The following is a 19736-nucleotide window of genomic DNA, read 5'->3' on the forward strand; positions in this document are numbered from 1 at the left end:
GTAAAGCTACACAAAAATGTGAATTCAAATTTTTTATGTGTTACCAAAATCACGTATATAACCAATTATTTTTATGGCACTAATAATTTTAATAGCCTTATGGAATAGACTGTACAATATAGCACTTTCCAGGAAAAAATGTTGTGTCCTCATGCTAATCAGTAAATCTGGAGATTTAGAAAGGTCTTGGAATCTTTAGGATGGTAAGATCCCACAGCAGTCCAACTCCTCCAGGCCATCTCTATCTGCCTCCCCCAGCATCAACCTCCCCCATCACCAATCAGAGCTTACACAGGGCCAGATCGTACTGATAACAGCACTCTAGCACTCTCAGCCTCAACCAACCTGGCCTCTCGAACAACTTGCCATTAAAACACATAGACATTTTTAAAGCATTTTTCTCACTGAGCAACAGAGGGTATTAGAGTGACCCCACAACATCTTCCCACTGACCACAGGAGGCTAAGAATTTAAGAGGTGATGGCAACTATACAAAAACTTCTGCCCTTACTTCATGTAACACCAAGAAAGAATTCACATATATTTAAACTATATCTCAATTCTTTCCTATTTTTTATGGAGAATTTAGCATCTTACAATTGGTGAAATACAGAACATCAAATTAGTCTCTTTGGGGAGTTTATTCATCAACAATTTTCACTTATGTGAATTTTATTCAAGAAATAAAATTCTTAAATGTTTGAGCAATTTTCTAGTTCTATGCTAATATTGTCCAAAACATGCAAATTTTTAAAATTTTGAAAGTATCAAAGCCCATGACACATTAAATATATGTACAAAATAAAATTAAGATTAAGGTTCAATTAGCTCTATCAGTTTTCCATAAAGACTAGAAAGGATAGATAATCAAGCTAAAAGTATTGCCATACTTTGGTAAAAAGATAAGCCAGGCATGGTGTCCATGCTTGTAATTGCAGCATTTGGGAGGCTGAGACCTGAAGATTACGGTTCCTGGACAGCCTTAGCTACTTAGTGAGGCCCTCTGCCACTCACTGAGACCCAGTTTCAAAATAAAGAATAAAAAATAGAAAGCTAGGTGTGGAGGCTCACGCTTGTAATCCCAGCATTCAGGAGGCTGAGAGAATCGTGGTTTGCGGACAGCCTCAACTACTTAGTGAGGCCCTCTGTAGCTCAGTGAGACCTGGTTTCAAAAATAGAAAATAAAAAATAAGTCAGGGGTGTAGCTCAGAGGTTGAATGCCCCTGGGTTCCATCCCCAGACCTACATACACACAAAAAAAATAGGGCAAGGGTTGTAGCTCAGCGGTTGAATGCCCCTGGGTTCCATCCCTAGACCCTCAAAAAAAAAAAAAAAAAAAAAAAAAGATAAGATAGTATATTAAAAGACTGATTTTAAAAATATCTTTATAAAGCTGGCATACACTTGTAATCCAGATACTTGGAACGCTAAAATAGAAGGATTGAAGGTTCATGGCCAGCCTCGGCTAATTAGTAAGCCCCTCTACAACTTAGTGAGACCCTGTTTCAAATGAAAGAATAAAAAATAGGTATAGAGCTGGGGATGGGGCTCAGAGGTAGAGTGCCCCTGGGTTCAGTCCCCACTATTGGGAAAAAAAAAAACAAAAAACCAAACTTCATAGCTGGGCACAGTGGTGCACACTGTAATCCCAGTACTAGGAAGTCTGAGACAGGAGGATTGCAGATTTGAGGACAGCCTCAGCAATTTAGGGAGGCTCTCAGGAGCCTTTTTCAAAGTAAAAAACAAAAAGGTCTGGAGGTAGCTCAGAGGCAGAAGGCCCCTGGTTTCAATCCCTAGTACCACACACACACGAAAGAAAGAAAGAAAGAAAGAAAGAAAGAAAGAAAGAAAGAAAGAAAGAAAGAAAGAAAGAAAGAAAGAAAGAAAGGAAGGAAGGAAGGAAGGAAGGAAGGAAGGAAGGAAGGAAAGAAGGAAGGAAGGAAGGAAAGAAAGAAAGAAAGAAAGAGAAAGAAAAGAAAGAAAAAATAAATAAATAAAAAGTGCTGTGAGTGCAGCTCAAAGGCAGAATACCCTTTGGTTTATCTCCAGTACCAAAACAGAAAGAAAAGAATGAATTCTTTTAGTTGTGATGGTAAATTCCAGCTACTCAGGAAGCTGAAGCAGAAGGATAAACGTTTGAGGCCAATGTATAAAACTTTACAAGACTGTCTCAAAACAAATTAAAAAAGGACTAGTGATGGAGCTCTTGCCTAGCATGTCTGAAGTACTCACTGGATTCAATCCTCAATATGACTATTACTTTAGAAAAAAAACAAAAAAAAAGAATTTCAATAATTATTATTATAAAGCTAGACATAGTGGTGTAGGCTTGTAATTCCAGTACTTGGGAAGCTGAGATAGGAGGATCACAGGTTCTTGGCCAGCCTCAGCTACTTAGTGGGGCCCTCTACAATTTAGTGAGACCCTTTTTCAAAATAAAATTTAAAAAATAGGGCTGGGGGTATAACTAGGAGGTATAACGCCCTTGGGTTCAATCTTCAGTACTGCAAAAAAAAAAAAAATATTATTTTAAGGTTTCAATAACTGTTAACCCTGGTGTGGTGATGCAGGAGTGTAATCCCAGCTCCTGGAAGGCTGAGACAGGAGGATCTCAGATTCAAGGACAACAACCTCAGCGTGAGAATCTCATCAACCAATCAAGACCCTCTTCTCTCTCTCTCTCTCTCTCTCTCTCTCTCTCTCTCTCTCTCTCTCTCTCTCTCTCTCTCCCTCCCTCCCTCCCTCCCTCCCTCCCTCCCTTCCTTCCTTCCTCTCTCTGTACTGGGGGGGGGGGGTGGAACCCAAGAGCATTCTACCTCGAGTTACACCCCTAGCCCAATTTTTTTTTTTTTTCCAGGTCTGGGATGGAACCCAGGGGTATTCGGCCTCTGACCTACACCTCCTGCCCTATTTTTTATTCTTTATTTTGTAACAGGGTCTCACTAAGTTGCAGAGGGCCTCACTAAGTAGTAGCTGAGGCTGTGCGCAAACCGCAATCCTCCAGTCTCAGCCTCTGGAATGTTGGGATTACAAGTGTAAGCCACCATGCTCAGCTTTGATTTTTTATTCTTTATTTGGAAACAGTGTCTCACTGAGTTGCAGGGGGGGGGGCTAAGTAGCTGAGGCTGGCTGGGAACTACCATCCTGTCTCAGCCTCCCAAATGCTGGGATTACAAGCGTGCACTACCACACCTGGCTCCCTCTTTTCAAAATAAAAACAAAATAGAGCTGCGGGCATAGCTTGGAGGTAGAGTATCCCTAGGTACAACCCCCCAATACCACCTCACAAAAAACATAGTTATCTGTTAAAAAACCAACAGTTAATTCAATCTAAGACAGCATGGTGATACTGAAGTGAAAACAATTCAGAGAGAGAGAGAGAGAGAAACTCTAAGTAAACATAAGATCTTTAACAATGAATAAAAATACTAAAGATATCAAGAGGAGGAATATTAAGTTCAGAAAATCCTGAGAGTTTTGCTTTGGCAATTACCTTCTAGGCTGCTTTAGACCAGTTTCCCCTCTGTTTACAAGGAGAACTACAAGATATATTTTAATAATGTTTAAGGAAGCAGAATGCTACCAAGATTGAGATGGTGTTGGGTAGGAGAAGAAAGGTCTCCAAAGCCCAAAAGAAGAGGAAAGCAAGGTATGAGCCCAACGTCTAAGGCTTTTCTGCTCAAGGCAAGGGCTGATTTCCAAGGAGCAAATCTATGAAGAGTCTCGAGATGACACAAAAAAGGGAGTTCAGGGACCACTAAGAATGAAGGCTGCAGGTAAATACTTCTGGGTTTTGGATTCAAAACCAAAGGGGTGCATATAAAGAAGGAGGAAAAAATTGAGTTAAACTAGCCTTACCGGGATGGACTGCATCCTGGCTGGATTATGATGACCTACTTACCTTAGTCTAAAGCCACCAGATTATGATGACCTACCCTTACCCTAGTCTGAGCCCCTCTGGATCCTCAAATGATCGTCACGATTCATCACCCACACTCTAGGACTCAATAGAACAAACTAACTAACTAACAAACAAAAAACTAGCTTAAAATTGGATCTACACGCTGGGTGTGGTGGTGCAAGTCTTTAACTCCAGTACTTGGAAGACTGAGACAGGAGAATCAAAGGTTCAAAACCAGCCTCAGCAACTTAGTAAGATTTTCATCAACCTAGTGAGACCTTGTTTAAAAATAAAAAATGAAATGGCGGCTTGTGGTATAGAGGTAGAATGACCCTGGGTCCTATCCCCAGTTCCATAAAAAAAGTACTTGCAGAGAGTATTTATTGTAATTCAAGAGATGAGGCTCTAGTTCAATCCCCAGAAATGCCACAAAAAAACCTACTTCCTAGAGTTAAAGATCACTTAAAGGAGTGTATAAAGTGATTACATTGTGCAGATTATAACTGCCTCCCACAGAACACTAGGAACAAAACTATTCTAATGATACATAAGGTCTCTATATAAGGTTTGTAAGGTTTAATGATATCTAATGGTTTATAAGTGGGATATAACCCTGCAACCATATCAAACAATCCAAAAGCAATGAATCTCAAACTTGAATGAAAGTAAAAATCTGTTCCAGACAGTTGTCAGTTAACTCTGAATCGTCCTAGCAAAGACAAGAATTAATGGCAAAGATACATTTGAAGCCGGGCGTGGTGGTGCACGCTTGTAATCCCAGCGCTTGGGAGGCTGAGACAGGAGGATTGCACAGGTTCGAAGCCAGCCTCAGCTACTTAGTGAGACCCTGTTTCCAAATAAAATATAAAATAGGTCTGGGAGTATAGCTTGGAGGTAGAAAGCCTCTGGGTTCCACCCCCAGTACCACCAAAAAAAAAAAAAAAAAAAGATACATTTGAAAGAAAATTATTTCATAAAATGAGGGCAAGAAAGTAGAACTTATAAAATGATTATTTCTATGCATTTTTCTGTCATTAAATAAGCTACAAAAATCATCAAATAGAAATTCTATTTTAGAAATGAAAAATTCCTATTTACAAATGAAAATATAATTAAAATTAAGAACCTGACAACAGATTAGCACAGCTGGAACAAGAATCTTCAAAGTGGAAGAAGGTCAAAAAGAATTATCAGCACGCTTGTAATCCCAGCATCTGGGAGGCTGAGACAGGAGAATCGTAGTTCGCGGACAGCCTTAGCTACTTACTGAAGCCCTCCGCAACTTAGTGAGACCCTGTTTCAAAATAAAGAATAAAAAAATAGGACTCGGGGTGCAGCTCTGAGGTCAAATACCCCTGGGTTCCATCCCCAATAATGCAATAAATAAATAAATAAATAAATAAATAAGAATTAAGGAATAATATTGTAGTACCCAATATTTACTTCAAAACAGAAAAACAAAAAACAAAACCAGACAGAAAGCCATAGATTCAGGAGCCCTATTATATCCATGTAGAATAAACACAAAACTACTGCTAGGTCTACTGTAGTAAAAGTGCTCAAACCCCAAGCCTCAATGATGTACCAAAATAAAAACTGAGAAGCCAGAAAACAATGAAGCAGTATCTTCAGAGCTGAAATTAAGTAGCTACAGATTTTCACTTTTATGAAGAGTAAAAATATCTTTCTGCCAAGGAGAAACCTAAATAAGTCCTCTAGCTGCACTTTCTCTTAAAAATCTTCTTTTAAAAGTTTAATTTGAGGCCAGGTGTGGTGGCGCAAGCTTGGAGAGCCACAGTAAATAGCTGAGGCTGGCCAAGAACCTGTGAACCTCCTGTCAGCCTTCCAAGTACCGGGATTACACACCTACACTACCACGCCTGACTCAAGCTTTGCTTTATTGGCATTTGGAAGTCATTTACTTACTTACTTATTATGTGGTGCTGGGGACTGAACCCAAGGACACTCTATCTCTGAGCTGTGCTACTCTGTAGCCAGGTTCTCAATTTGGAGGTCACACAGCTGGGCAATACATTATGAGTCTCCCATTGCTTTGCTGTAGCTAAGGCCTCTAACCTGTAGATTAAGGTGATAAAAGCTAAATTCCTTTTTGGTCTTGCAAGCTGCCTTTGCTGCACACTGACTGCACTTGGGACTAGAGTGTGCAAGGTAAACAGAAGGGGCAGGAAAGGCGCGGCGTCTGCCTTCCCGTCTTTGTTGCTTTAACCTTTGATCAGCGTCTACCTAGCACTGCATGTAGATATGCTGATCACATAAGAAATGCTTCATCCAAAACTATGATATACACTGAACGTGACAGACTTGCCTCCCCTCTCTTCCACTTCACCAGCCAGCATGACTGGGAAACACCAGACCATGAAAGGGATGAGAAGAGGTGGCAACTGATTCCTGGAAGAGCTCCGCTTATTCCCAGAGAAGACATGAGTACCCCTCCCTTCCTCGCCTCTCCCGCTCCCTCATTATTCCTACCCTGCATCTGTAACCCTCGCCTCCCTGGAACTGGGAAGCTGATTTGCAAGCACAGCCTCCCACTTCTTCATTCTGTGAAGCCACTGAATAAAGTCTTTCACACATCTCTCAGACATTAGTTTTTCTGTGGGATGAGCTTCTGAACCTGGGTTTAGTAGTACTTCAAAATGAAGGTAAAATAAATTACCAAGAGAACTCAGACCCACATTTAAGAAAAGGAGTGAGCCAGGCGTTGTGCCACATGCTTGTAATCCCATACTTGGGAGGCTGAGAAAGGAGGATCGCAGGTTCAATAAGACCCTGTTTCAAAAATAAGGAATAAAAAATAGGGCTGGGGGTGTAGCTTGGAGGTAGAATGCCCCTGGGTTCAAACCCCAGTAACACACACACACACACACACACACACACACACACACACACACACACGGCAACACAGATATGCAAAAAGGAAGGAAAGGAGACAGAAAAAAATTAAAATGCAGGTAAGTCTAAATGAGTAATTTCAATATAAACACATCTTTTAGATTTAAAATATATAAACAACAGTACTGTAGAAAGTATAAGGACATTAAAATGGTTACAAGATGCTGGGCATGGTGGCGCATGCTTGTAATCCCTGCGGTTGGGAGGCTGAGACAGAGAATCGCACAGGTTCGAAGCCAGCCTCAGCTACTTAGTGAGGCTCTCGGCAACTTACTGAGACCCTGTTTCCAAATAAAATAGAAAATAGGTCTGGGAGTATAGCCCGGAGGTAGAAAGCTTCTGGGTTCCACTCCCAGTACCACAAAAATAAATAAATAAATTAATTAATTAAATAAAATGGTGACAAGGTAGCTGCTTCCAGAATCCATACAAGTGAGATGCCTCTATCCACATGCATGCTGTACTCTACTCAATGTTAAAAGGCCTGTGCTACTGATGAGCAATAGGCGACCTAACTGAGGGGATCAGAGGGGAGAAGAGGGAAATTCTCTGATGTTCATGATGTACATTAACAACCATATCCAAGTCAACCACTAATCCCAACACAAGAAGGAGGGAGGGGAGGGAATGGGCAGGAACGGGGTGATGTGTGCCTGTATGCCTCCACTTGCACTCCATTAAGAAGTATGACTACAAGCCAGGCGTGGTGGCGCACGCTTGTAATCCCAGCATTCAGGAGGCTGAGACCAGAGGATCACGGTGCGCAGACAGCCTCAGCTACTTAGTGAGGCCCTCTGCAACTTAGTGAGACCCTGTTTCAAAATAAAGAATAAAAAATAAATAAATAAATAGGGCAGGGGGTGTAGCTGGGAGGTTGAATTTCTCTGGGTTCTATCCTCAGCACCTCAAAAAAAAAAGATGTATAATTACAATGCACCAATAAAAAAGACCTATGCAAGAAGAAGTAACTAGTAAGCTAATGAAGGGAAAGAGACGTTACCAATTCATATGATTATTGTTGATCAATACCTCTGAAAGTGTATAAGCTTCTTCTGCTGTGCACTCAGCCTGGGCTGTAGGATTACTTAATGCAAATATTATAGGTCTTTCATTGATACGGGCCATTGATTTGATTACATCAGGAGTAAAAAGCCGGCCAGCACCTGCAACTCCTGCAATAAATAAGGGGAAATAGCAACTTTAACATAGGTACAATAGAGCAATTCATATCAACGGTATTTCTACAAAGAGTTTTATGTAAAACCACAGATAATATCTCATTATGAATATTTTACATTGCTGAGAGAATACTACAGAAACCATCTCAAATATGAAAAGATAAACAATGAAATGTTGCAAATTCTCACTTAAATATGTATTATCACATACACAGTAAATTACAGACAATTCTCTAAAAAGGAAAGTAATACTATCTCCATTATTCTAAGATAAAACTCACTATACCATGGATGAACCCTCAGGACATTAAGAAACAGATTCCACTTAAGAGACAGGATCTGGAGGAGCAAGATTCACGGAGACAGAGTGGAGGGGCTGCAGGGGCTGGGCTGCAACGACTGTCTAGTGGGAATCAAGTTTCAGTTTCACAAGCTCAACAGACCCCTGGAGACTAGCTGAACAACAGTGGGATTGCACTTAATGCTACCGAACACTTAAAACTGGTTAGGATGCCAAATTTTATGTGTATTTGATCACAGGTAAAAAAAAAATTAGAAACTTGTTAAGAGTTAAACTGATAAACACTATAGTGTTTATTAAAATAATAGGAATTCATAAGGGATAAAAGATAATCTTGACTAAAGCTATCAGCTTTTGATATAGCTGAATATAGCTACTCTATAGTGGTTGGGATTAGAGGTGTGCACCACTGTGCCCAGCCCAGTAACTCCTCTTTTTTTGGTGCTAGGGATTGAATTCAGGGGCATTCTACTGAATCCCCAGCTATCCCCTCACCCTTCTTATTTATACTGCAACAGGGTCTTCACTAAGTTGTGGAGGCTGGTCACAAACCTATGATCTTCCTGTCTCAGTCTCCCAAGCACTAGGTTATAAGTATGTAGCACCTCTTTTTGTTTATTTATTTGTGGTACTGGGAATTGAACTAAGGAGCATATTCTACCTAAGCCCTACAACTCAGCCCGTTTTATTATTTAGAAATAGGGTCTATGTTGCAGAAGGTCTCAGAGTTCCCGAGGCTGGCTTAGAGCCTGTGATCCTCCTGTCTCAGCCTCCCAAGTACAGGGATTACAAGTGTAAACCACCACATTGCACTGATAGCTCTTTTTTTTTTTTTTTTTTTTTTTTTCCTGCAGGTTTGGGGATGGAACCCAGGAGCATTTAACCTCTGAGCTACATCCCTGCCCTATTTTTTATTCTTTATTTTGAAACAGGATCTCACTAAGTTTCAGAGGGCCTCACTAAGTAGCTGAGGCTGTCTGCAAGCTGGGATCCTCCGGTTTCAGCCTCCCGAATGCTGGGATTACAAGTGTGCGCCGCCACGCCTCGCTTTGATAGCTCCTCTTTTAAAGGTTTTTAAAATAGGAGCTAATGCCAGGCATGGTGGTGCACGCTTGTAATCCCACTGCTTGGGAGGCTGAGACAGGAGGATCGCACAGGTTCGAAGCCAGCCTCAGCTACTTAGTGAGGCTCTCAGCAACTTGGCAAGATCTTGTTTCCAAATAAAATATAAAATAGGTCTGGGAGTGGAGCCCAGAGGCAGAAGGCCCCTGGGTTCCATCCTTAATATCACAAAAAATAAAAGTACAAGTAACATATTTTAATTAAATGCTTAGGCATAATAACCAAAAAGCTACCACAGAGAATATGAGTCAGCCCTCTTGTTTTGTAAGATTCTACTAAGTGGATTCATCCAACTTCATTTTTTTCAAATAATTAAAATATCTGAACAAGACAAGCGTGGTGGCACATGCTTGTAATCTCAGCATTTGGGAGGCTGAGACAAGAGGATCACAGTTCACGGACAGCCTCAACTACTTAGAGAGGCCCTTTGCAACTCAGTGAGGCCCTGTTTCAAAATAAAGAATAAAAAAAAGGGCTCGGGGTGTCGCTTAGAGGTAGAATGCCCCTGGGTTCCATCCCCAGTACTGAAAAAAAAAAAAAAAAAAAAAAGAACTGAAAAAAATTGTGTCTATAGTAAATAAGTTCAGACTTTCTTGTCATTCCCTAAACAATACAGCATAACTATTTATATAGCATTTTCATTGTTTTAGTTTTTAAAAGTAATCTAGAGATCATTTAAAGTAGGTTCTAGAACGAATCCTCTACAAATACCAAAGGTCAACTGTACAGGCTGAAAGCTAGGTAAAATCTATCAATTCATTTATAGCAATCTTACATGGTAGTTATGGCAGACAGCATACAATTAGGTAACAACTATTTATCAACAACATTCCTTACCTATTATAGTTGAAGGTTTGAGTGTATTTACTGCATCTTCAAAAGTATCAGGTATTCTCTCTGGGGCTAGGTGAGCAAATGGTTCCTGATTACTATCTATTTTAGCACTCCGCCCCTGAATTTTTTGATAAAATACAGTATTTTTTAGTAAGTGCATACTGAAGATAAAGAGACAATATTATGACTTACACACATAAGTACTGTTTCTAAACAAAAAGGTCTTTTCATTTGCTTTTCTCTTTAAAGCATATCTTTCCATTTAAACTTCATAATGTCCAAGAGTATAAAACATAAACTGAATCCCCTTATACCCAGGAAGTTTTTGGTCTCTCTCAAAAATTCATTTATGAGCCGAGCATGGTGGTGCACGCTTGTAATCCCAGCATTTGGGAAGCTGAGACCAGAGGATCACGGTTCACAGCCAACCTCAGCTACTTAGTGAGGCCCTCTGCAACTTAGTGAGATCTTATTTCAAAATAAAGAATAATAAATATAGCCGGGTGTGGTGGCGCACACTTATAATCCCAGCATTCGGGAGGCTGAGACTGGAGAATCGCGGTTTGCAAACAGCCTCAGCTACTTAGTGAGGCCCTCTGCAAATTAGTGAGACCCTGTTTCAAAATAAAGAATAAAAAAGAGGGTGGGGAGTGTAACTCAGAGGTCGAATGCCCCTGGGTTGTTTTTTTTTTTTTTTTTTTGCCCAAACCCACAAATAAAATAAAATAAAATAAAATAAAATAAAATAAAATAAAAAATAGGGCTGGGGGTGTCACTGGGAGGTAAAATGCCCCTGGGTTCCATCCCCAGTACCTCAAAACAACAAAATAAAATAAAATAAAATAAAATACACAAAGGCCTATAATCCTTAACCTTGATGAGAATTTGTATTTTTTGGTGGTACCTGGGGTGGAACCCAGGGGCTTTTCTACCTCCGGGCTATGATCCCACACCTATTTTATACTTTATTTGGAAAGAGGGTCTCACTCAGTTGCTGAGAGCCTCACTCAGTAGCTGAGACTGGCTTCGAACCTGGGCGATCCTCCTGTCTCAACCTCCCAAAGTGTTGGAATTACAAGCATGCGCCACCACGCCTGGCTCCCTTGATGAGATTTGGAATTAGAAATTTTTCATTTTTTGGAAATGTGATCTGATAATATAACAAGTATTATGAATATTTCCACCCAAATGGGCACCCTACCACCGAACAAACTTATGACTAGTCACACCATGTAAAGTTTGCTTTTTTCCCTTTTTTCCCTTTTCTTTTTTCAGTGCTGGGATCAAGCCCAGGGCCTTGCATTTACAAGGCTAATATTTAACTCCTGAGCTATACTCCGAGCCTCCCATGACTTTCCAGCTAGAGAAAGGCTAAGACCAGCAATGGTGGCCCATGCTAATAATTCCAGTACTTGGGAGGCTGAGACAGGAGGATCACAGGTTTGAGGGCAACCTCAGCAAGTAGTGAGACCCTGTAATGAAATAAAAATAAAATTGGGCGGGGAAGCTCAGAGGTAGAATGCCCAAGTTCAATCTCCGGTACCACAAAAAAAGAAGAAGAAAGGAAGGAAAGTTGACCACAAACAGCTTACGCAGGTTAGGTTTTACTATCAGATGAATTTAGGCCAGTTAAATTTGTCACCAAATAAATTTCATAAGTGACTTTAAGTTTCACAATTTTTTTAAATTTCATAATTGCACAGACATCATGGACCTTTACAGCCGTAAGCACAGAAACACCAGGGATTCTGGTTCGAGACAGCTAAATGAAAGAGAACGTGCTTCTTCCTGAATTCCAGGCAAAGGTGCGTAAAGCAAAGCCCATAGTAGAGCCACAGTTAGAATAAAACACAGGTTAAAACAAGGAGAAGTTGTTTTTTGGGCTGTACCGGGGATGGAACCCAGGGTCATTTGACCTCCAAATGACACCCCCAGGCCTATTTTTTTTTTATTCTTTATTTTGAAACAGGGTCTCACTAATTTGCAGAGGGCCTCACTAAGTACTTAGCTGAGGCTGTCTGTGAACCGCAATCCTCCAGTCTCAGCCTCCCGAATGCTGGGATTACAAGCATGCGCCACCAAGCCCAGCCAAGAATTTCTTAGATTTAAAGCAGAGAAAAACATGTCAGTACCAAGACCAACCTGGCTGAAAAACCCACATCCTGGTTTTGGTGAAAGGAGAAGACCTCACTACAAGAGCAATTTATTTATTTTTTGTGGCGGGTTTGGGGGAACCCAGGGGCATTCGACCTCTGAGCTACACCCCCTGCCCTATTTTTTATTTTTTATTTTTTAAATAGGGTCTCACTAGCCGGGCGTGGTGGCGCACGCTTGTAATCCCCGCACTTGGGAGGCAGAGACAGGATCGCGCAGGTTCGAAGCCAGCCACGCGGGCTGGCTTAGGAGACCCTGTTTCCAAATAAAAATATAAAAAATAGGTCTGGGAGTGTAGCCCGGAGGTAGAAGGGCTTCCAGGAACCCCAGTACCACCAAAAAAAAAAAAAAAAAAAAAAAAAAGAAAGAAAAAAGAAAAAAAAGGAAATAGGGTCTCACTAAGTTGCGGAGGACTTCACTAAGTAACTGAGGCTATCCGCAAACCGCAATCCTCCTGTCTCAGCTTCCTGAATGCTGGGATTACAAGTGTGCGCCACCACGCCTGGCTAACAGCAATTTTTTCCCCCCAGAACAACCACATGTAAAAACCAGCAGGGGCTGGAAAAGTGTACCATCATTGTTAGGACTGAAATACACCTTCATGGATCCAGTTCTTAGGCTTTCCCTCAGGATTTCCAAAGCAAGAGTAGGAAGGACAGATGGACAAACAGATGGATGGAGGGATGGACGGCAGATGCAAAGATGGATATATGGACGGATGACTGACTGATTTAGTGATACTGGAGACTAAACCTAGGAGCACTCCAGGGGCACTCTACCACTTACCTATATCCTCAGCCCTTTTGATTTTTTAAAAATTTTGACACAGGGTGGTCTCACTAAGTTGCCCAGGCTGGAATGTGCAATCACTCTGCCTCACCTACTTAGGAGCTGGAATTTTAAGGCCTGCAACACGATACCCAGCCAGAAAAAGAGATTAACAAAACTCTGAGTCTCAAAACAGAACACAGTACTTTGGTTCATCAGCTTTTTTGCAACCCGCAGATGAGCAGTAATTCTCAATTGTGCTAAGGAAAACACAAGTGCTGGACAAATGTTGTATTGTAGCTACCAGCACTGTATTCATCCCAAACGTGATCGACCATTATAAAACAGAATCACAAAACATTTGCAGAAAATCAACATTGCCAAAAGAAGCACTGATCTGTGTACCCAAAGAAATATATAACCACTCCCACAGTAACTTCTAAAAATGTGATGTCTAGGCCTGGTGTGGTGGCGCATGCTTCTAATTCCAGCACTTGGGAGGCTGAGACAGGAGGATCGCGCAGCTTCGAAGCCAGCCTCAGCTACTCAGTGAGGCTGGCTCTCAGGAACTCAGTAAGACCCTGTTTCCAAATAAGATATAAAATAGGTCTGGGAGTTTAGCCCAGAGGTAGTAGGCCCCTGGGTTCCATTCCTACTACCACACACAAAAAAAAATTTAAAAAAAAAATGTGATGTCTAATAATCTTTGCATGTTAGTTCCAGGCCCCTTGAGAAGAGCACAGTCTAATGGTTTAGAGCAAAGGCTTTATTTACTACAAGGCCGCTCAGGTTTGAATTCTAACTGCATCACTCTGGTGACTTTGAACAAGGTCCTTGACGTGCGTGTGTGTGTGTGTGTGTGTGTGTGTGTGTGTGTGTGTGTGTGTGTGTGAGCGCACACGTGCGAGAGAGAAAGAGAGGGAGGGGAGAGAGAGATGCAGGGGATTGAACCCAGGGGCATTCTACCTCTGAGCTACACCCCAATCCTATTTTTTTATTCTTTATTTTGAAACGGGGTCTCACAAGTTGCAAGGAGCCCAAACAGCTGAGGCTGGCCTTAAAGCTGCAATCCTCCGGTCTCATCTTGCCAAGTACTGGGATTCCAAGTGTGCACCACCACGCCTGGCTATCCCTGACCTTTTAAACCTCAGTTTTCAGTTGTTAAACTTCACAGAAGAAACAAAACAAACAAAAAACCAAGCACAGAATTTCTTCTTCAGAGTGAAATATGAGATTTTAAGAAATAATATTTTAAAATCCAACTACCAACTACATGCTTTTGCTCCTCCAAGTTTTGGATATCTTACCTTAACTAATAAACCGTACTTGTCAAACATCCAGATTTTCTCTTGTGCCTCTTCTTCTGAGAGGCCATTTTCTACCATAGACATAACTATAAGATTTGCAATTCCAAGAGCGGCCTGCACAACACAAAACAAATTTTAAAATAAAGACTGGATTATGCTGCAATACCTGAATAACTCTGTATATAAAGGTTACAAAACGCAGGGCGTGGTGACGCATGCTTGTAATCCCAGTATTTGGGAGGCTGAGACAGGAGGATCCAAGTTCGTGGACAGCCTCAGCTACTTAGTGCAGCCCTGTGCAACTTAGTGAGACCCTGTTTCAAAAATAAAGAATAAAAAATAGGCCTGGGGGTGTAGCTCAGAGCTAGAGTGTCCCTGGGTTCTATCCCAGAACCGGAAAAAAAAAAGTTTTTTTTTTTTTTTTGGGTGGTACTGGGGGGGTGGAACCCAGAGGCTTTCTACCTCCAGACTATACTCTCAGACCTTTTTTTAAAAATTTTATTTGGAAACAGGGTCTCACTAAGTTGCTGAGAGCCTCACTAAGTAGATGAGGCTGGCTTTGAACCCATGCGATCCCCGTCTCAGCCTCCCAAGCGCGGGGATTACAAGCGTGCGCCACCACGCCCGGCAAAAAAGCTTACATATTATTACATATTATGATGAACATCTGGTTTACTCTTTCCTTACAAATAACACAAAATTAATTTTATAATAGTCGAAGTGTATTTTATTTTACTTTTTTGGTGGCACTGGAGATCCTGGAAACCCTTCTACCTCCAGGCTGCACTCACAGACCCATTTTTTATATTTTTATTTGGAAACAGGGTCTCTTAAGCCAGCACGGCTGGCTTCGAACCTACGCGATCCTCCTGTCCCCGCCTCCCAAGCGCGGGGATGACAAGCATGCGCCACCACGTTCGGCTCTAAGTGTATTTTAAATTGCCTGTTTTATGATAGGTCTTACATTCATACCCTCTATTTCAACAAAATGATATGCTCATTATGCTCTTTTATAAACACAAGCATTCTGTTTTGCTTTCTAATTCCAAAGGAGAGTGTTAGTTTTTATTTAATTCTAAAAAGCTTACAAATACTTACCTCTCCTGCTCCAAGAAATAAAATATTATGTTCTGAGATGGGTTTATCAATAACTTTTTGGGCTGCAAGAAGACCTGCTAGAGCTACTGAAGCTGTCCCTACAAAAAAACAAAACAAAACAAAATTTTAATGGCATCTCATAAATGTTTAAAAAATAAGAATCAAAACCCTAAAGCTTCCTTTTTGCTTTACCAACCTTGAATATCATCATTGAAGGTACAATATTTTTCTCGATACTTTCTCAAGAACCTGAATGCATTATGATTTCCAAAGTCTTCAAACTGAATAAGTGTGTTCCGGCCATATCTAAAAACAGCAAAACCCATAATGATTGTGTTGACAATGGAAGATTTTGTTTGTTTGTTTTTGTTTTTTTTTATACTGAGGATATATTAACCACATGAAATTGAAAGTATTGAACAGCATTTTTGTCTAACACTCCTTATGATGGCATTAAAAAATAATTAATTAGTCAGGCATGGTGGCACACACTTATAATCCCAGTACTTGGGAGGCTGATACAGGAGGATCATGGTTCACAGACAGCCTCAGCTATTTAGTAAGGACCTCTGCAATATAGTGAGACCTTGTTTCAGAATAAGAAGAATAAAAACCAGGGCTCGGGGTATAGCTCAGAGGTAGAATGCCCCTGAATTCCATCCCCAGCCCCGAAAAAAATAATGTATAATTTTTAGTTAAAGACCATCTAAAAATGTTTAAAGTCTGTGAAAGACCAGACCAAAAACGGAGAAATATGTTACTTTCCAAAAAACAACTTATGGAGTACTTAAATAGAATGTAGGAAGCTGGGCATGGTGGCGCACACTTGTAATCCCAGTATTTGGGAGACTGAGACAGAAGGATCGTGGTTCACGGACAACCTCGGCTACTTACTGAGGCCCTTTGCAACTAACTCAGTGAGAACCTGTTTCGAAATAAAGAATGGACAATAGGGCTGAGGGTGTAGAGCTCAGAGGTAGAATGCCCCTGCGTTACACCCTCAGTACTGCCAAAAAAAAAAAAAAAGAATGTAGAAACATGATGGTCCATGGTATATCACTCAGTGTAAACTTTCCAAGAGCTTATGAGGGTGCCCAGCACATAAAAGTGCCACATTCTAGAAAAGAAGACACTGTCTCAAAAAGCATGTATTTAAGCCAAGCACACGCTTGGTAAAGCAAAGCGTGTGCTTGGCTTAAATACATACAAGCAAAGCATGGTAGCACACGCTTGTAATCCCACTACTTGGGAGGCTAAGACAGGAGGGTCTCAGATTCCTGCCCGCCTCAGCTACTTAGTGAGGCCCTCTATAACTTAGAACCTGTTTCAAAGTAAAGAATAATAAATAATAAATAGGGATGGGGTATAGCTCGGTGGTAGAATGCCCCTGGGTTCAATCCCTAATACCACTAAGGAAAAAGAAATACTCCTGGGGGGACGGGCTACAGTGAGCTTCAGAGGAGGGCTATCAAAGACAGAAAGGAAGACTGAGCAGCAGGGGTTGAAGTGAGGGTTGAGCAGGACTGGGTGCCACTTTGTATCAGCAAATGCAGTCAAACACAATCCCAGAAGTTTAACCTCCTGCTGCTTATCTTCACCAGAGATAAAGGAAAACACAAGAATGAGGCCCCCCATGAACAGAACAGTGCTTTCATCTTTCACATAAACTTTAAGATACCTGTCAGTAATTGCTTTCATAAACTCATCAATCAAATCATCATAAAGTTGTGAACGATCGCGTTTCTGATACAAACCCATGTAAAATGGATCTTTTAGGAGTGCCTATAAAAGAAACCAGATGTAAAAATAAAGTCTTTTGTTAAAGGACTAGTTTAAACTTATAAAACAAAACCAGTAATCTTTCAAGAAACTTCTAGTAGGCTTAATGTATTACAACTGGTAAAAATGTTAAAAACAGAATTTAAGAGCTGGGTGTGGTGGCGCACGCTTGTAATCCCCACACTTGGGAGGCTGAGACAGGAGGATAGCACAGGTTCAAAGCCAGCCTCAGCTACAGAGTGAGGCTCTCACAGCAACTTAGTGAGACCCTGTTTCAAAATAAAATATTAAAAAAATAGGTCTGGGAGTATAGCCTGGAGGTAGAAAAGCCCCTGGGTTCCATCCCCAGTACCACCAAAAAAAACCGCCAGAATTTAAGAAAACAACATCTAATCACAAGATTAATTCTTCTTAAATCATCATCTTCAGCTGGGCATGGTGGCACATGCTTGTAATCCCCACACTTGGGAGGCTAAGATAGGAGGATCACACAGGTTCAAAGCCAGCCTTAGCTGGCTTAAGTGACCCCGTTTCCAAATAAAATATAAAATAGGTCTGGGAGTATAGCCCGGACGTAGAAGGCCCCTGGGTTCCATCCCCAGTACCACAAAAAAAAAAAAAAAAAAAAAAAAAAAAAAAAAATCATCTTCAGAAGATGAATTTTTTAAAACATATAGGTGGAGCCAGGCATGGAGGCGCACACTTGTAATCCCAGCATTTGGAAGACTGAGACAGGAGGATCTGGGTTTACAGACAGCCTCAGCTACTTAGTGAGGCCCTTTGCAACTCAGTGCAACCCTGTTTCAAATAAAGAATAAAATATGGGCTGGGAGTATAGCTTGGAGGTGGAATGCTCCTGGATTTCATCACCAGTACTGGAGGGGAAAAAAAACAAGAAATAGAAAAAATTAAACCTATAGGTGGAAGATCAGAGAAAAATGATATTACTTACTTTATTATCAGTTCCCACATCAATACAGACAGGCAGACACTTCTCAGGCCGTATTCCTGCACAAGCTGTGTACAAACAAAGTTTTCCTACTGGGATTCCCATTCCATAGACACCCAGGTCTCCAAGACCCAAAATTCTCTCCCCGTCAGTCACCACAACAGCCTTAATTACAAAAATAACAAGAAAAGGAAAATTAAAAGTTGCTACAAAAAAAATAGGGCATTAAAGAAACATATTTTGAAAAGATTGGTTCTCTTCATTTATCTTCACTCTTACTTTGAAAAATAAAATTGCTTCTTGGCTAACTTCCACTGTAACCTAATGAAGCATACTTATTCTAGGATTTCTGCCCCTTATATTAAAGAAAATCAACTGGATTTGTTTTCCCTCTAACTTTGGTTTGGGAACAGAATGCTTCTACCTGGAGGACCATTCAAATATTCTCAGACAGATTAAATATGGAAGTGAAACAATTCTGATGAAGAGATTACCATAAGAAAAAATAGGATTAAACAGCATACTACTCCAACACTATAACCTAGGCCAAACAAGAAAAACCTTAGCAAGTCAAAAAGGAAAAGATCAATAAAAAAAATACATACCTACACATAAAGCTTTGAGATAATATTGTGAGTTTTGTTATCTTACTATTTTTTCTATAACCTGAAGTAACAATTTTTCATCAATGTTTATTTTTATAAGAAAGATATATGTAACAAAGGAAAGTGAGATTACTGCTTGTAATAAACACAAAAATCTACCAAAAAATCTTAAAGTTATATTTTACTTTATGAATGATAGCTGCATTGATCAAAGTTTTGAGAGTTTTATGTTTGCAAAATCTCAGATTTAAAAGAAAAAAGAGATGCATAGCCAGTCTTATCTAACACAGTAAATTTTTAATTTTTATCTGAGTAAATTTTTAGGATATTTAATATATTTCCTCTAACTATGATAGTGACAGTGAGAGGCTTGCCTATGTACTATTTTTTTTCTGAGAGTCAAATTCTATACCTGTAACACATTTTAGAAATATTATTACCATCTCCTTAGACATAAAGCACTATATCTGCATGTACTCAATGCAACATAAATCACAGCGACAATGAAAAACTGTTCCTGGAAACTTAGAAGTAACTTACAAGGAAAGAGAAAACATTGTGAAAAGGAGGGTTGTGCTATTAGTACCTTAACACGATTTTCTGGCCAGTTATCCACAATTGATCTAACATGACCTCTGTCTGAGATTGAAATAAATAATCCCCTGCAACAGAACAAAAACACCTTTGCATTTCATGACAGTTTTTTTTTTGTTGTTGTTGTTGGTTTCTAAGCTTTTGTCCATAATTGGAATACTTTGATTTTAATAAAACATGAAGATATTGTATAATTTCCAACCAAATTTAGGTTAGTTGCATTGGTTTCTTTT

General features: G+C 40.3%; 1 protein-coding gene across 1 annotated transcript in view; it reads right to left on the reverse strand.

The window, feature by feature from the left end:
• ME2 (malic enzyme 2) overlaps positions 1 to 19736 on the reverse strand; it is a gene marked incomplete at both ends in the record, with an annotated part of 52418 nt that overhangs the window by 19858 nt on the left and 12824 nt on the right. The window contains 8 exons of the mRNA XM_080714769.1: positions 7844 to 7986; positions 10253 to 10367; positions 14479 to 14592; positions 15577 to 15674; positions 15773 to 15882; positions 17255 to 17358; positions 18308 to 18469; positions 19496 to 19571. Of these exons, the coding sequence (XP_080570895.1) occupies positions 7844 to 7986; positions 10253 to 10367; positions 14479 to 14592; positions 15577 to 15674; positions 15773 to 15882; positions 17255 to 17358; positions 18308 to 18469; positions 19496 to 19571 (922 nt within the window). The remainder of the gene's footprint in view (positions 1 to 7843; positions 7987 to 10252; positions 10368 to 14478; positions 14593 to 15576; positions 15675 to 15772; positions 15883 to 17254; positions 17359 to 18307; positions 18470 to 19495; positions 19572 to 19736) is intronic.

The sequence above is a fragment of the Muscardinus avellanarius genome (genome assembly GCF_963383645.1).
Source record: "Muscardinus avellanarius genome assembly, chromosome: 17".
NCBI classification, from domain to species: domain Eukaryota; kingdom Metazoa; phylum Chordata; class Mammalia; order Rodentia; family Gliridae; genus Muscardinus; species Muscardinus avellanarius.